This window comes from Caenorhabditis briggsae (assembly GCF_000004555.2).
Source record: "Caenorhabditis briggsae complete genome, chrX, whole genome shotgun sequence".
Classification (NCBI taxonomy): domain Eukaryota; kingdom Metazoa; phylum Nematoda; class Chromadorea; order Rhabditida; family Rhabditidae; genus Caenorhabditis; species Caenorhabditis briggsae.
The window spans coordinates 9817414-9834782 of NC_013491.2; the positions used below are offsets into that span (position 1 = coordinate 9817414).

The 17369-nt window shown below is 37.6% G+C and overlaps 3 protein-coding genes across 3 annotated transcripts; 2 read left to right on the forward strand and 1 right to left on the reverse strand.

Annotated features, from left to right (window-relative positions):
• Nucleotides 1–819: 819 nt before the first annotated feature.
• CBG27693 lies at nt 820–897 on the reverse strand (the record flags this gene model as incomplete). The annotated part of the gene is made up of 1 exon (XM_045239615.1): nt 820–897. The coding sequence occupies one exon, from the start codon at nt 895–897 to the stop codon at nt 820–822; it is 78 nt and encodes a 25-aa protein (XP_045099533.1).
• A 1412-nt stretch (nt 898–2309) lies between these two features.
• Nucleotides 2310–4294, forward strand: Cbr-pdi-2 (the record flags this gene model as incomplete). The annotated part of the gene is made up of 4 exons (XM_002644505.1): nt 2310–2399; nt 2530–2913; nt 3229–4035; nt 4094–4294. 4 exons carry the CDS (start codon nt 2310–2312, stop codon nt 4292–4294), a joined length of 1482 nt encoding a protein of 493 aa, XP_002644551.1.
• Nucleotides 4295–12679: 8385 nt separating this feature from the next.
• Nucleotides 12680–16683, forward strand: Cbr-nhr-35 (the record flags this gene model as incomplete). The annotated part of the gene is made up of 12 exons (XM_002644506.1): nt 12680–12725; nt 12771–12929; nt 12975–13074; nt 13139–13337; nt 13400–13528; nt 13699–13841; nt 13885–14009; nt 14066–14217; nt 14269–14389; nt 14443–14557; nt 15176–15253; nt 16584–16683. The coding sequence occupies 12 exons, from the start codon at nt 12680–12682 to the stop codon at nt 16681–16683; spliced, it is 1467 nt and encodes a 488-aa protein (XP_002644552.1).
• Between the last annotated feature and the right edge of the window lie 686 nt (nt 16684–17369).

Genomic DNA, 17369 nt, shown 5'->3' on the forward strand with positions numbered 1-17369 from the left:
AATTTGTTTGTGTTATTCGAGTCACACAGAGACACAAATACTATTGATTAGTTGTGCAAACTGGGGTATAAACAGGTGAAAATGTTTACCTCCTTGGTGGTTTTTCAGACATCTTGATATAGAGCTTGAAACTTTGAAAAAAATCGATAAGTGAAAGTATCTAAGATTGAACTGTTTGTGGTTTGCGATACACTACTTGTTTGTGCTTATCTTGTGCCCTCTCGCGCTCTTCAGCACATATGACAAACATTGTGACGTACTAGAAGTTTCGCGTACCGTGAATTTCTGTTTTTCGGTTTCTTCCCCTCTCATTAATTTCAGGTATTCCATTTAGACCACAATTGGATTTTATCTGTGTGCTGTTGGCTAACCAATCGACCTGATTTGACTAGTAGATAAGATAACCTCGGGCCGCGCGGCAGGTATTCTTACCGATCAAAAACGCAATACGGGGGATGCGATGAGATATCGTGGAAGAGATTACGTGGAAAAAGAAAGGACCCGAAGATGGCCTTGACATGGTGCTTGAGATAGATAAAGAACGAGCGACGACATATATCAGTTGACCCCCATTTTTTGCTTACGCGGATAGTCGGGAAGGGTGAGAGGGGGGAGAAAAAACAATGGTGGGAGACATTGATGAGACAGAGAGATTGACACAACGAATACAACGACGACTCTAGGTTTTGCCTGTCATAGCAGTTGGTTGAGCAGGAGACGTGCGAGCGACGCTATTCGCATTTTGTTAGTGAGAGAGTGTGTGAGAGAAGGGACGCAGACGCTACGAGTAGATGGGGGGGGGGGGGGGGAAGTGTAGGGTTATGAGGCAAAGAAGAACCTCTTTAGTCGGGACGAAGGACAATTGCTGGACAATTGAGAGATGTATAGATGACACATGGATATGGGAGGTCAGTACGGAGAGAAATAAAAAAGACGATTGAAAAAAAGAATGGGCTCTGAAAAAAACAACAGTTTGGAAAAAAAACCAGACGATATTAGAGTTTCAAAGGATTTGTGTCTCACTGTCTTTAAATCGCTGTCAAAAATATTCATTTGTTTGAAACTTCATGAATTTTTATCAGTAAAAATAAGGGCTTCAGGGTATCTTGCCACCGTGACAGTACAGGAAAATAGATTGGTTTCGTAAAATGAAACATTTTTAAGTTTTAAATATGTTATTCGTGATGGAACATTTAAAAAATCGGAAATCTTGTTTTGAAAAATTATATTTGGGAATGCTCTGCATATCAAAGTGTGTCCTACCAGAAAAACACAATTGCAAGCCGTGAAATAGCTTTTGCAGGCTGAAAACTTTCCAATCACCTAAATTATCACGGTCAAAAAATTTCCCGGAGCCCAAATTTATTCTCCCCTATCAGTAACCTAAAAAACTTCTCAATAACAAAACAAGTAACGTAGCTCCTACTGTGAGCCAAATTAATTATGCACACCCGCTTTGTTATTGTTCTCCATTCTACTCTACTACTTGGTTTACTGGTTGAGCCAACTAAAAAAGAAAGGACCATATGCCAATTCTTTCTTTTTTTTCTTCTGGACGTTGCATGTGTGCACTAGGAAAAATAATTTCAAACACACTGGGTACCAGATTGCATACAACAGAGCATTTGAACATGATAAAAGGAGAAAAAGAAGCAATATAACAATTATACATGATGATAAATGAAATTTCGAAGATCAGAAAACCGAATAGTATGGCAATTCTTTTCAGGAAAATTAATGACAGGAACATGCTTAATAATAGTGTCAGTGTCTACCATTCACACCTCGGCCAGCCGTCCATCCAGGAAACATGCTGTCATTTATGCATTTGTGCTCTGCTGCATTATTTACATTAGGAGTGTAGTTCCCGCGCTCCCTCTCTTCTCCCATCCAATTTGTCATATTTTGTCATTCCGCGCGGCGGCGACGACGACGAGTTCCCCTTTCTCTCTATTCATTTTGCCCGTAAATGCCGTTGACCCAAAAATACTCTAACTTTCTATTCATTTTATTCTCAATTCATTATTCTCTCTTCTTTTCCCCCATGCAGTTGACCCAGTGTCCTTGTCTTACTTTTTTCTTTTCCTAAAAGATGCAATTTGTCCCTTTTCTTTCGCTGAGGGGTCGGTGTACGTGAGTTGCCGTCGTATGCAACGCGTCTCTCACCGCTCGCCACAAACTGCACGGCCAATGAGCGCAAGTGGGCGGGGCAGGGGGTGGGCCAATAGTCGTGTTCCACGACAAAGTAAGCGTCGACACCCCATCCTTTGCTGAAGAGGACATTCCCGATCCATTCACTATTCATCGTGATGTTCCGGCTCGTCGGTCTGTTTTTCCTCGTCTTGGGCGCCTCGGCTGCCGTCATTGAAGAAGAAGAGAATGTCATCGTTCTTACTAAGGTATGTTTTGATTTCTTCTAATTATAGGTGCATAGTATTCTGGACTTAGTGAAAAACAACTTTATTTTCAGCATAAGAACTTGAATAATAATCTGAAACGCGTTCAAAGCAAATCAATATTTTTTTCCAGGACAACTTTGACGAAGTGATCAACGGAAACGAATTCATCCTTGTCGAGTTCTACGCCCCATGGTGCGGACACTGCAAATCCCTTGCCCCAGAATACGCTAAGGCCGCCACTCAACTCAAGGAGGAAGGATCTGAGATTAAGCTCGGAAAGCTCGATGCCACCGTCCACGGAGAAGTCTCGTCTAAGTTCGAGGTCCGCGGATACCCAACTCTCAAGCTTTTCCGCAACGGAAAGCCACAAGAATACAACGGAGGACGCGACCACGATTCTATCATCGCCTGGTTGAAGAAGAAGACCGGACCAGTCGCCAAGCCACTCAACGACGCCGACGCCGTTAAGGAGCTCCAAGAGTCTGCTGATGTTGTTGTTATTGGATACTTCAAGGTAAGAAATAAGAACTAAACGAGTGGATCGAGCGCCCTTGACCGATTTCGGTAATCCTTTTCGGACCCGATTTGTGTGCGTATGAGTGATCTCCGCGCATCCATAATAGGCGAAGACGTGGGTCAGTGAGAGAGTGTGTACAGTAAAGAGACGCTAGTGTTTAGCAATTTCTATGCTGACGTGGACTAGGTAACAGTTGGTGTGCTGACGTGTGCTAAGATTTTTGTGTCCTGGGAATGCACTAGATAAGATCCAATGAACTATTATGCAACAATGATTGATCGACTGTAACATTTAATAATAAAATCTTTTCAGGATACCGCATCCGATGACGCCAAGACCTTCCTCGAGGTTGCCGCCGGAATCGACGATATTCCATTCGGAATCTCCACCGAAGACGCTGTCAAGTCTGAGATTGAGCTTAAGGGAGAGGGAATCGTTCTTTTCAAGAAGTTCGATGATGGACGTGTTGCCTTCGACGAGAAGCTCACCCAAGACTCCCTCAAGACCTGGATTCAAGCCAACCGTCTTGCCCTCGTCTCTGAGTTCACCCAAGAGACTGCTTCCGTTATCTTCGGAGGAGAGATCAAGTCCCACAACCTTCTCTTCGTCTCCAAGGAATCATCTGACTTCGCCAAGCTCGAGACTGAGTTCAAGAACGCCGCCAAGCAATTCAAGGGAAAGGTCCTCTTCGTCTACATCAACACCGATGTTGAGGAGAACGCCAGAATCATGGAATTCTTCGGACTCAAGAAGGACGAGCTCCCAGCCATCCGTCTTATCTCTCTTGAGGAGGACATGACCAAGTTCAAGCCAGACTTCGAGGAGATCACTACTGAGAACATCTCCAAGTTCACCCAATCTTACCTCGATGGATCCGTCAAGCCACACCTTATGTCCGAGGACATTCCAGAGGACTGGGACAAGAACGCCGTCAAGGTTCTCGTTGGAAAGAACTTCGAGCAAGTCGCCCGTGACAACACCAAGAACGTTCTCGTCGAGTTCTACGCTCCATGGTGCGGACACTGCAAGCAATTGGCCCCAACCTGGGACAAGCTCGGAGAGAAGTACGCTGACCACGAGAACATCGTCATCGCCAAGATGGACTCTACCCTCAACGAGGTAAGTTGAATGAAGCTTCTAGGTCTGACTTCCAGTTTCTAACTTATAAAATTTCCAGGTCGAAGACGTCAAGATCCAATCCTTCCCAACCATCAAGTTCTTCCCAGCTGGATCCTCCAAGGTCATCGATTACACCGGAGACCGTACCATCGAAGGATTCACCAAGTTCCTCGAGACCAACGGAAAGGACGGAGCTGGAGCTTCCGAGGAGGAGAAGGCCGAGGAGGAGGCCGATGAGGAGGGACACACTGAGCTCTAAATCAAATCCAATCACCTGATACAGTTCAATACTTCGGGGTTCTTCGGAACCTGTTGTTAAATTTCACAAATCGTTAATTTATTTTACCCCTTAAATTTTTTTCACTTCTTCACATTTCCACCATCCCCTTCCCCCTTCTCTCTCACCGGCTCATGGCATTAGTGTCATCTCATCTTTATTAATAAGGCGAAAATTGGCGAACCCCAATTTTTTGTCAGTTTAGATGACATGTTGCCCTGTGCTACTTATTTTGCTATCTCTTGCTTCTTTTGTAAAGTCTCCCTTGTGTTGTGTAAGCAATGCAAGTCACTTCTCTCATTGCATTCGTGTCAAACATACTGGGTCTTCTAATAAAATTTCTACCAAACGAAATTAGCTGTTGGTTTTTTCAGAGTTTGGAGTTTTTCGTATTGCGGGGAAAGGATTGGAAGCTGAATTTAGAAATTTATGGCTTAAACCGTGTCGAAAACGGCTTATTGTAGGGATGCTCGCGTTATGAATAGAAACACTTCCAGATAAACGATTCATTCTGCAAAGATCAAGCTCATGGTTTTAATACTTAACATTATTTTGCTCAGTTTTTAGGCAATGCTTCATGTGAAGTTCTCAAAACATGTGAAGTTCTTCATGTGAATTTCTCAAAACTTTTAGCAATTACCATAAAATTTTCAATAATGCACTAACATCTTTGAAAAACAGCAAGAGAGTTTGTGATATAAGTATAAGGTGAAAAAGCAAGTTCTTCTGAAAAAAAAATGCAATTCAGTATTCTTTCTTTACTGCAATGAACTTTGTGGCTAAAACTTATTTGAAGGCGCATCTTCGGACCAGAAAGCTAAAACCGAGAAAAATAGGAAAAGTATTCATTTTTGAAAAATCAAGAAGCTTCAAAGCCGCGTGGAGTTTAACGGCACAAAACGACTATTTTCCTGCTGGTCTGATTGTGCACCTTTAAATAAACGTTCCTCGACGCCGTACAATAATTATATGTGAGGAAACTTATTATTCTGGTGATATTGGAAACGGAGCTTCTGAAATTATTCTTGAATTCAATACAATAAATATATAATAAAAAAACCATATTTTTCTTGGTTCATAGTGTTTGTTAAAGGCCGGCCCGGACAGTTGGCGCCAGCTTCGAAATTTAAGAAAAATAGCTTGTTTTTTTTTGGAGAAAAATTGTGTATAGCACCTCATTTTAAAACTGAACTGTAAATATCGAACTTTAATGCTCAAAACAGGCCCTGATACTGAAAATTAGCCGACGAAATATCAGTAGGTGTAAAAAAACGCATAAGGGTGCTCAAAAACTGATTTTTCGTTTTAAAAACTTTCAAAAATTCATCAAAAAATTTTTTAAAAGATATGTTGACCAAAAAATTCCTATCCGGGCTTTCCAGGCAGGGTCTTCAACAATGTTTGCAAGTATGACTTTTAGGGTTTTACGTGAACCTGTAAGTAGGTTAGTTTTATTTTTCTGCTCATTTTTCAAAGATTTGATTGGAGAACAGATTTTGAAAAATTGGATAATCAACATTCGCCCCTACTTTCTTTCAGATACGTTTGGAGTATGTCAAAAAAATGGTTTATGTCCTTCAAGCAAGAGCCCGACTTAAATCACACATTTTATCAATGAAGAAAACAACCTAATTAGCTAAGCGAGCAGAAAATCAATAATATTTGGGCAAGATGTAACAATTTTTAGTTAAATTGATTCCATTTCCGGCCTGTTTTAATTGTTTTAGGAATTATTTGAAACTAAACGAGTTTCTTCGAAAAAAGAACTTTGTCAGATAGAAGCCTTCGTCAGAGAAACTCTTCACAAAAAAAAAACCAAATATCTATCAATCGGTGTAGTTCTCCGAAAGTATCCGAAAATTTCAGAGAATTGGATATTCTATTGCCCTACTCTGACAAAGCTTGATTTCAATCAACTTCAGCTTTAGAATTTCTTTGGAATAGTTTTTCCTGTACGCTGTTCAATTTTTATATTTTTTTTTCATTTTTCTGTATCACAAGAACTTTCAGCAACACCTCGAAATGCTGCTTTCCTTATTTCTAGCACAAAAAACTTGTGAACGTATTGTTCATTTCTCCTTCTGTATTTTAATTTTTCTGGCTCAATATTAGATATTAACAAGGGAATGTCGTTCAGAAAGCTCTTCAGAATTTTTCTAAATTGGCTCATTTATAGAATCGAGTATGGGCTTTTACGTAATAATAGTTTCTACCTGCAAAAATCGCCGAAACTCGAGAAAAATCGATCTGAAATTATAGCATTTCCACCAGTCTCATCGCCTCCCTTCTTCTCCCCTTCCTCCACGGCATTGCGTGCAAGAGTAAAACAAAAGTACAAAAAAAAAGAAAATTTCATCAGTGCGTGATTTAAATAAAGTTCCACTTCAAAAAGAGCAAAATGGACCAATTTCTGGAGAGTTCTGAAAAAATTTTCAAAAATTCGTCAAAGAAAGTGTGGGACTCCATGGTGATTTTTTTCAAAAAAAATTGTTTTTTGAAATTATTCGAAAATCATTGCAGATCATAGAAAATTTTCAAAAAAGTGTTTCCCATTTGCCAAACCCCTCGAAAACGACTTTTTAAGTTTGAAAAAATAAGAAAAATAAAAATAAAGGAACGAGGACCCGAACCAGCATGTGTGCTTTCGTGGTCCTTCCTTCTAGCCAGTATGCTACCGGAGAATGGAGGCGATGAGACTGGTGAAAATGCTATAATTTCAGATCGGTTTTTCTCGAGTTTCAGCGATTTTCGCAGGTAGAGACTAATATTACGTAAAAGCCCATACTCGATTCTATAAATGAGCCAATTTAAAGAAAATTCTTACAAGCTTCCTGAACGACATTCCCTTGTAAGGATAAAAATGAAAGTTGATCTTACGAAAAGATTATTCATGATCTATACGTTTATTAGAATTACGAAAATTATTTAATCTTCAGATTTATCAAAGCCGGAATTGGAATTTTATTTCTGATTTCTTGAACACAAATACGCAAATTTCGTTCCATACTCTGTTTTATAATTTGCAAAAATATCATTACCTAATTTGTTCCATTGAAAAATATTTGTAGGTTGCTTCAGTTAATTCGTTAAGCTCGAAAAATTTTCAAATACCGATACATAGTCTGAAAATGAGTCACAAACTGATCGAACAGATGAATAAGTGAATTTGACGTGGTTTGAATAGAAACGTTTGTAACTAAAGGATGCGCTTTAATCTTTTGGGAATAAGAGTGAGTAGAAGTTTATGGAAAAAAAAATACTAAAACCTCCCGCAACTATTTTTATGACACAATTGAAATGACATGTTAATATTCGCAGCATTTAAATTGAGTATCCCCTCTAAAGTTTATCTTCCAGGAAACAATTACTGGCAATAATTGCTTTCAGTTTTATAATTATCTTTTCTTTTCTGTTGTCTTTATTCTCTCCTTACTTTTTTCAGGAAAGAAAGACCAAAGCTTAACACACGTGACGAAAAAGAAGAAAAGGTGTTCAAAATGCACCAAACTTCCGGTTTCGTCTCCAGTCGTGTGCAATGTTTCTATGCCAGCCTGAACAATGGATCTGAGCAGACACGTCTTCCTGGGTTGGTTTTTTTTTCCCTTTTTTTCCTTTTTTTTTTTGAGTGAAGTTTCAAAAAACGTAAATATAATCCTGTTGAAATTTCTTTTCAAACCTTGTTTTATGCCAAGTTTTCAAGAAAGTGATGTGTTTCTAAAAATGTTCTATCCAGATTTCCACTGTTGATAAATCCACCTACATATTCTGACCTTAAAAAATCCGATCATCATTCTTTTCGGTGTTCGATTTTTTCGATAGCTTTTGATATGACGTTTGCAATTTAGAAAACTGGAAAAGTTCTTAAATAACTGAACTCGATTAGAACTCTAATAAAAACGTTGTCCTTTGAAATGAATGGCTTGAGTTCATAACATCATTCTCGATTTATTCTAGTTATAGTTCAAACTATCATTCTTACAAAGCTTCAATATTAAATCAGACTAATAAAAGGTGAAGTGTCAGAAAGATTGTGCTTGTTTGATGTAATTGTATAGAGTTCTGCAAACTCTCCTTATACATTTATTATATAATTGGTCTAGCGGAATTGTTTAAAAGGCGAGATGGAGCAGTGTAGTTAGTTCAAGTTTAGTTTATTTCTATGAATACTACAAATTTTTTTTTCATTTCAACAATTTCCGACGTTTTGTGTTTCTTGGCAGAGTAAATGAAGTCACAACTGCATTTTCCGGAATAGCTTTTTTTACAAGTTGTGATCATTTTAGGTATCAAGAACATGTAAAAATATACAGAGACCCTTTTAACTATCTTCTTTGAGCCGATGTATCTCGGTTATCTCGGTTGTTGTGAAACGCATCGAAAAATAGTAAACAGACAAAAAGTTTTTATTATTATTATAATAAGCATTTTGTCAGTTGCACACTTTTCACTATCCTCCACACAAACCGAGACATCTAGGCCATAAAAACTACAATTTGGGTGCCATTCTGATAAAATGTTCACGGAAACTTGAATGCATCAGACAAGACCCCACCTTGTGATTTAATTATCTCAATTTCAGTAAACGTTTGAAAAAAATGGTAAACTAAAAAGACGTTGGCTAAGTTATGACAAACATCCCAACCATTGACACCTTTTTCATATCTTTCCATGGAACCGAGATAATTGAGCTTGAAGTGATTTCATGGTGGCGTTCTTTTAGAACATTACTGTGGCTATAAATCAGAAATCTGACCCTGGAAATTTCCTAGATTGTATATTGGAGTTAGAATAGTTATAGGCCTAATCTTCCAGTTTCAAACATGAAAATGCTAAAATTAGGTTATCCACTGACGTTGTGAATGGATTAGGGATGTTCAGCTATTTTGGTTCCGTGGAGATTCTTTTTTTTCATCTCCAGAGGATTAGTGATCACTTTTGTTGAAAATCATGTACTATTTTTTTTGCACCCTTGTGAAAACAACTTTTTTCTGCAAAACTTGTACTTTCTGACTTAAAAAAAAACAAGAACTAGACTGTAGCCCTTGTCTAAGACCTATTCCATATTTTTCCAGAATAAGTACTTTCTTCTCTGGTTATTTGTCACCGACACGCTCATTTTGTTCCCACCAGTTCCTTGGTATTCTGATCAACGATTTTCTCTCGTTTTTAATAGTATCTGATAAACTCTTATCATCTGCAATTTGCGACTAATTGTCATAGAAAAAACTACCAACGCGACCACCACGTGATTATTGCATTTGTAAGCGTGACCATCAGTCTTTGCAACAATGTCAGTAGTTGACAGTTTTTTTCTTCTTCTCCTTCTTGAGTTTTTTTCATGGTGTATCGCAAGAAAATCTAGTGGAACGTCCTTGATCCGTTCAGATAATCGGCATTTGTAGATGGGACAAGATTACAACTCTGATCCACGTTCATTTGGTATTTTATATCTTTTTTCCTCTTTCAGGCACAGAATTCACACACACAAAAACAATTCTGCAGGAGTCAATGACTGAATATTGAGAGAGAGAAAAGTACTAGGGAAGAGGCGCGTGGTTTCAATGTGGCGCCTATTTGTGAGAGTGTGTGATTCAATTTGCCCTCCCTGTTTTTTTGGTGTCTCTGTGTAAACTGATCTTAAATGAAAACCAGAAAAAAAAAATCGACCACAAATTTTCTTCCACCAATCACAAAGTGAACCGATCATTGCTCTGCAATAACTATTTTTTCATTGAATATCTTTTTCATAAACTTTTATCAGTATGAGATGCTGCACACAAACTATAAACTGATTACTATTTATGCCTTTTCCTGTTCATTGCAAGTTTATCACATTCCGTTTCCGCTCCGTCAGCGAATTCCGTAAACCAACGTTTTTAGAGATCAAAAATTTCAAATAATTGAATTTGAGTACATCAAAATTTCTTGATTCTTAGTATAGTAAGTCAGATTTTCTGAAAATCAGAAAAGCACCTGTGTGATTTTTTGAAGAAATTCGTTCTATCCTTCAAGCAAAATTGTGACTTCCAGTTTTTGATCAAAAATTGTTTTCTGCCAAAAAGATGAATTCATCGGAATTTTGTTTGCTCTGTTCTGCTCCGAAAGGATCCATTTCTTGAATTTCACGCGCATGTAAACCGACGGGATATGACGTCAACTGTATTCCATTTCAACGATTTTTAAAAATTGAACCCTTAAGAACAATTTTTCGAATCACCGCTTTTTACGTTTTTTTCAGGTGGCCCGTTACTATACAAAAACAACAACCTGTGTCTATGTTTGGCCCATTTGCCAACACAAAACTAATATTGACTACAAAAAGTGGGAAACCATTTTTTGTATTCTCCTTCACACTTTCAGTAATAAGGCACTTGTATTTCAAGAATCTTTTCTTCCACCTCTTTTACTTCATCAAGATTTTCTCATATGCCAATTAATGTCTATTGAATTTAACGTTTCTTCTAGTTCTTCAATCAAATGTTCAATTTCACTTCACCCGTGAATTCAACGTGTTTTCTGCATGACATTATATCGAACCGATGAAGAAGATATTTATTCCACGCATTTTTTTTCTGCAACTTTCTAACCATGTTGTTATCATGATCGGGAAATGTATTGATTACAGTTGTTCAGACATTAAAATGTTACTTCGTATCATCATCTTTGATACAGAAAAAACTGACTTCTTTTCTGTTCAATTTTTTGTGTTGAGTTTTGTGGTATGAAGGGTTAGAACAAATCAAATATTACGTCCCAGATCACCTGCATTTTCCCGTAGCACGTTTTATATGAATACGACTAATTTGAATTAAAAAAAAACAAACTATAGTGAAATATGAACTTTTGTGAAATTCGAACGTTTTTGTTCTCGTTTTTCAACTCACGTGCTTTAGTGTTATCTGAAGTTTTTTTAGTGAATTTTTGCAAGTCACTCCGATTGGTCGTTCTGAGTTGTATCTATTGAAGAATTTTCAACTTTCATGCAGTTTTGGGTTAGTGACCTACTGCAAACAGAATTGAAACATTACATTTCAAAAAGAACCTAAAAAAAGTAACCAAAAATTGATCGAACAGAGCTTCGAAATTTTTGCTTCTCCGTTCTCGGTTTCATTCGCCAATAGACTCCCAAAAAACCTCAGTTCCGGTTACATGCTTATTTTTAATGCTGTGGTATTTCAAGTCAGTTCTGAACTGAAAACTGGTTTGAGAAAAACATCAAGCTGCAGTGTCCGGCAAAAGGTTTTTCATTTTACCTGTTTTGGATAATAATAGGCAAATTTGCACTCCTAAAAATACAGTAGACATTTCCGGAAGATACTGAAATTGAAAACTTACACAAATAGCACTGAGTTCAGAGTCACGATAAACTGTTTATTTTTATTTGATTTCGATGAATTTGTAAAAAAAGTTTCTAACTATAAAAAGGCAGTTTTATTTTTGTTTTGTAGAACTAGAAATGTTCAATCTTATATAACTGAATACTTTTTCACATCCAAATTCGTACTTTACTATGTAGGTCAAATTAATACTTCTGGCCGGTTCTGTATACTGTTCAAATCACAATTATTGAAAATCTAGTTTTGCTCTTTGAAAGTTTTCGATCAGCTTTTCCAAAATTTTAATTTTTTCAGCGAATTTGCAAACACAAATATATTTGACCTTGAGACGCCTCACATTTCGCAATTAACGGACCTTCTCAATACCTACTACATCGTAGTGCGAAGAGCACTCCAATGAACAATAAGACGGTGTAGCAGTGTTCTTCTCTTGACACATGTCTCTCTTCTCATCATCTTGATTCTTCTCTAAACACTCTTTTCTCTGACACACGTTGTTGCCATTTCCCAATCACGTGTGCACCGGGAATATTCATTTCTCACGGTGAACTTGCAATTTTCTCAATTTTCCCCACACCAGCTCCTGCTTTATTGTTCTAGATTGTTTCGGGAAGAGAAAACGGGAATCAATTTAGGGGAAATGATAGGAAGGGACAGTTTTGCTGACTATCACGCCACATTCGTCTATTGATTTGACGTGCTTCTTACCCTTTTTTCTACTGATAAGAGATCTCGATGTGTCTGACCGACGCATTTTTCGAAAAGTGAAGAAAGTTTGCACTTTTCCTAAAAAAAAACTGTTCAACGGCGTATCATTTGATGTATCTTTCCCCGATCATTCGAACAGAGAGACGGAGAGGATTGGGGAAAGAAACAAAACACACGTTAGTTTTACCTTCATTCCTTTCCTTCACGTCCCGCTCTCTTGATTGTTTTGTTTGCCTTCTTGTCTTCTTCTCATTTCACCCCAAACGTCCGCCACCCCGAAAACCCTACTTTATTGATTTCTTCACCTTATTACAGAGGTCAAATGTTGGGGACCTACAACACGGAGACCAAGCCCGACCTCTTGGACGGTAAGCGTTTTTGAATTAGAATTGCTATTTTTTTGTATTTTTCAGGAAAGGACAGTTCCATTTGCCATATTTGTAGCGACGTGGCCACTGGAAGACACTACGGAGCAATCGCTTGCAACGGATGTAAAGGATTTTTCCGGAGGACCGTAAGAAGAAATTATGACTATCACTGCAGATTTGAATCCAAGTGCGATATTGATAAACGTAGGTTTTTCACAATTATCATGGCTCGAGTTGTGATAATTTCAGATAATCGAGCAGTTTGTCGATACTGTCGGTTTATGAAATGCATAGCTTCTGGGATGAGAGATGATCAAGTTCAAAGTGAACGGGATGTTATTGGGAAACGGTACGTTTTTAATTTCAATTCTATGAAATTCGCCAGTTTTTTTTCATGCACCCGAAAATTGCAGAGAGAAAAAAGACAATGTCAAAACCTACACGGCACATGATCCAACACCGAGAACATCTCCAGAACTCGCTTTATCACCTAATGAAGACTATGAGCAGCTCCTAGAAAGTCTTTTAAAATCAGAGATGACAATTCAAAGTCTCCGAGAAACAGTGATCACTCAGACCGGAAACGTGGAATACACCACGAAATCCAAGAATGTTTGTTTTTTGACTATACTTTATTTTTCATTTGAAAAAATTAAATCGGTTTCAAATTTCAGCGACTTGCAAATGCGGATAGCACTGCGACACTGAACGATGTTCTCAAATCCATGCATAGTCAGCTTTTGTTGGTTATAGAATGGGCCAAAACAATTCCAGAATTCACGCAACTTTCTGGGGCAGATCAGGTTAGCAAAAGAAAGCATTAAAAAAAATGCAAAAGTTCACTGCTAGTTTCTGTGCTTCAAGAAAAGCGGATTGAGAAAAATTGTGATAAGAGGACGTGAAATTCCATTGCCCATGTGTTCTGCTGGTTTTTGAAACCTACCGAGAAATAATATAAAAAAAATATTTTCAGGCTGTTCTTCTTAAAAACTTTGCTGGACAACACGTGACCCTCTGCGTGGCTTATCGCTCTGTTGGAGCAAATGATGCATTAAAATTACTCAACGATTTGTACATTCCAAGAGCTTCAAAAACAACACCACATTTGAAAGAATAGTAAGAATGAATATAGAAATTTAAAAATGTAAAAATGTTTCAGTGTTGATGGATTCTATTTGAGAGACTGTGAAAAGGTTATGGATCAGTTGGTGGAGCCAATGCGGTTTTTGAAACTTGATAATAAGGAATTTGTCGCTCTCAAGGCTTGTGTTCTGTTCAACCCAGGTAAATTCAAAATGCACATTTTGTTCAAACGAATTTTCAAAACCCTCAAATTTCAGTTGCTCCGGGTCTCTCCCCACCTGCTTGTAATTTGGTACTCAGTGCCAGAAGGAAGTTTTTCGCAGCTTTTGAAAAATATGTGAAAGTCAACAAGCCATTGGAAACAACACGAGTTGGAGATCTAACCTTTTTCTTGCTCACACCACTTTCCGTAAGTCTTTTTAGCGAAAAAATCTGAAAATTAAAAAAAATTGATTTTCAGGTTCTATCGAAATCCATTTCTGAAGATATCATGTTCACCAAAGTCAGTGGTGTTGCTAGAATAGACGTTTTGATGGAAGAGTTGATTTTAGCAGAAACAGATTATGGAGAGGATAGACAAGGTAAAGAAGATATAAGATGACCCCATTTTTTATACCGTATGAAGCCGTTTCAGATCAAACCCCATGTTCAGTGATTAATGACACGCCATCATGCAGCCAGGACATTTGTGGAATCCTTCCAGATGATCTTCTTCGGACTTCAACTTCCAGCAACTCTCCCACTAACTCGTGAGTCATTCTTTTGCTAAGAAAACAGTCTACTGTCTAGTGCTCAGTGAGCAAACACCAATTGTGCGATCTTTTTGAACCTCCGTTCTTCTTTTTGATACTTTGCTCCATTTTGATACTCCTACGTCTATCTTGCTGCAAAAAAGCTTCGGCCATTGACGCGAACGAAATTGTGGATAAGGTACATAACGTGAGGGGAATCTGATAAGTTAGAATTATGAATCACCTATCAAATCAGTGATTTTGTAAAAAAATTTAGGTTATAAAAGGACACATCCCTATCACACTTCATCCGACTTTGTTCCATCCTAGATGGGCCATCTATGTTCTTGGTCATTTGAACAACAAAATATCTAATAGTTTTTTCTTGTTTATCCCCCCGTTGGGATTCCCCACGCGCGTTCAATAATCCCATAATTTCTCACAAATCAACTTTTTCAAACTCCCTAGCGTTTCATAACAATACCACCATGTTGGAAATTTCTTACGTTTTTCTTATTCTTTTGGGAATCGTCATACACTTCAAAAATTCCATCATAAATCAAACTAACGGCTAGGCATCAATGATGAAAAAAAGTCTGGAATGGGCGAATTGAAATTTTAGTGTCTTTTTTGCAGAAACTTGTCAGCTGGGCTGATGCTCAAAACCGATGATGTGATCATGTCAGGCATCGCAGCACAATACACAAATTCACAGTAAGAAAATTTTGAAGATTTACTGAAAACAAGGTGGCGCATAATTAACCGGCCTAATAATTTTATCGTCTCCGAGCAAAGTTATCAATTGTGAAATTTTCGGCACTCTTTTAGAATCACGGAACAAAAAATAAAATCACGGAACGAAAATTTTGGGTAATCCAAAAATGCTATCTTCTTTACTTTGACAAGTAGTATCCGAAATACTAACTTTTGCATCAATTTTACATTGTTTAATACCCGAAAGTATACTAAAAAAGGGTATTTCTCAAGATACGTTAGTTAACAGGGTACATAGGACCTGTAGAACATCTGAAAATTCAGTTTGAAGCTACATCGAGCAGTTATTGAGCTTGCTGACATTTTAGGGTGTTCCAGATAAAAGAAGCATGGCGTTTCAGCCTAAGCCTGTGATTGAAGAAAGCTTCCTCAATCCAAAAATATCATCCAGTTTTTGAAAAATGAAAAATCCGAGGCAAGAAATTTCATGCCAAGATTTCTACTCAATTTGGCCCAAGGATATTCTTATTCCGGACCAACATTTTGTTCCAAGATGACATATTTGAATTAGTTTTGAATTAGAAAAGATTTCTTCAATTATAGGCTTAGGCTGAATCATCGTGTTTCCTTCATCTGGGACACCCAAAAAACGACGGCAAGTTTAATAACTCTGCTCGTTGCAGCCTCTAATCTAACTCTCATATGTCCCATGATCCTCAGAACATCTGGGAAAGGTTCTAGGTAACCTATTAACCATGTATACTATCAACTAGTGTACCTTAAGGACTCAATATACCAAATTTCGGGTGTCATTTTGGATACTGAGCAAAGAAAATGTAATGTCAAGGTTAGATCTCAGGATAGGGTTCGTGAATGAACGTCCTAGAAATTTTTGGATTACCCAAAATTTTCGTTCCGTCATTTTATTTTTCGTTCCGTGATTTTTTCGTTCCGTGATTTTTTGTTCCGTGGTTTTTTGTTCCGTGATTCTAGAAGAGTGCCAAATTTTCTTCATATTACATAACGACGCATAACGACGGGCGACAAACATTACGCCGTTCATTATTAGACAATCATAAGAATACCTAGACGTTTAAAATCAGATTTCCATCAATTTTCGTGCTTCGAAAATTCTTATGTTTCAAGATATACATGATTTTATCGGTCCGGGTGATGTGCGCCACCCTGTACAAAAAAAGATGTCGAAGCGGTTCAAAAATGAAACGGTTCGGAAGAAACATTTTGAATCTGAAAAAAGTTTCTGAAAGAAAGTACCTGTCTAAATCTAACCGTTTCGAGCTCGTTATGCTGAAATCTCACATTTTTTCAGAGCCCACCACACTCCACGATACAACGACACCCCACATGCCAACATTCCCTACACTCAATACAATTCTGTATACAATCAGTATTCGAACGGATATTCTTAAAAATTTCAAAAATCTTTCCTTGTGTTAACATTCACATATTGTCCACTCTCATCTCATGTAGATATCCGTTTCATGTTCTCAAACTGTGATTCTTCTCTCTTACACCGAAAAATCCCCACTCACAAAATTATTACTCGTTTTCCTGGAAATGCCATTGATTTTAATTTCAAAACGGGTGTCTTTTTTACTCATTTAGTTCAGGTTCTATTCACTTCTATTGTTATTTTCCATCTCTGAAGTCAGCCATTTTTCCTACTTTATCATGTTTTTTTCTGAAAAATATTTATACAGTCTCATATTTTGTCTCAATTCCCTTCATCATGAAATTTCTAACTTTTTTCATTTTGGATATTTTCTATTTCCGTAAAACTAGAATCCCCAATCGGAAACGGGTTCTAATTGACGACAAAACTCCAGTCCCGTTTCGGAAGGGTCAAGCGCTTTATTACATTTCGCTCGACATTTGCAGAGTCCTAAAAATGGACCAAGTGAAAGGGAAGTGATGATTCAATCCACTCATGCCTGAAAATTGGATCGAGCCATTTTAATGTCCACTTAAAAAACGTACGTAACCACAAGTTTTTGCGTGGGATCTCCAAAGTGAAAATGGAAAGTTTTTCCCTCCGAATTTTAAATCAGATTATTTGTTCTAACATTCATTATTCATTGACAGGTGAAAGGTGTGT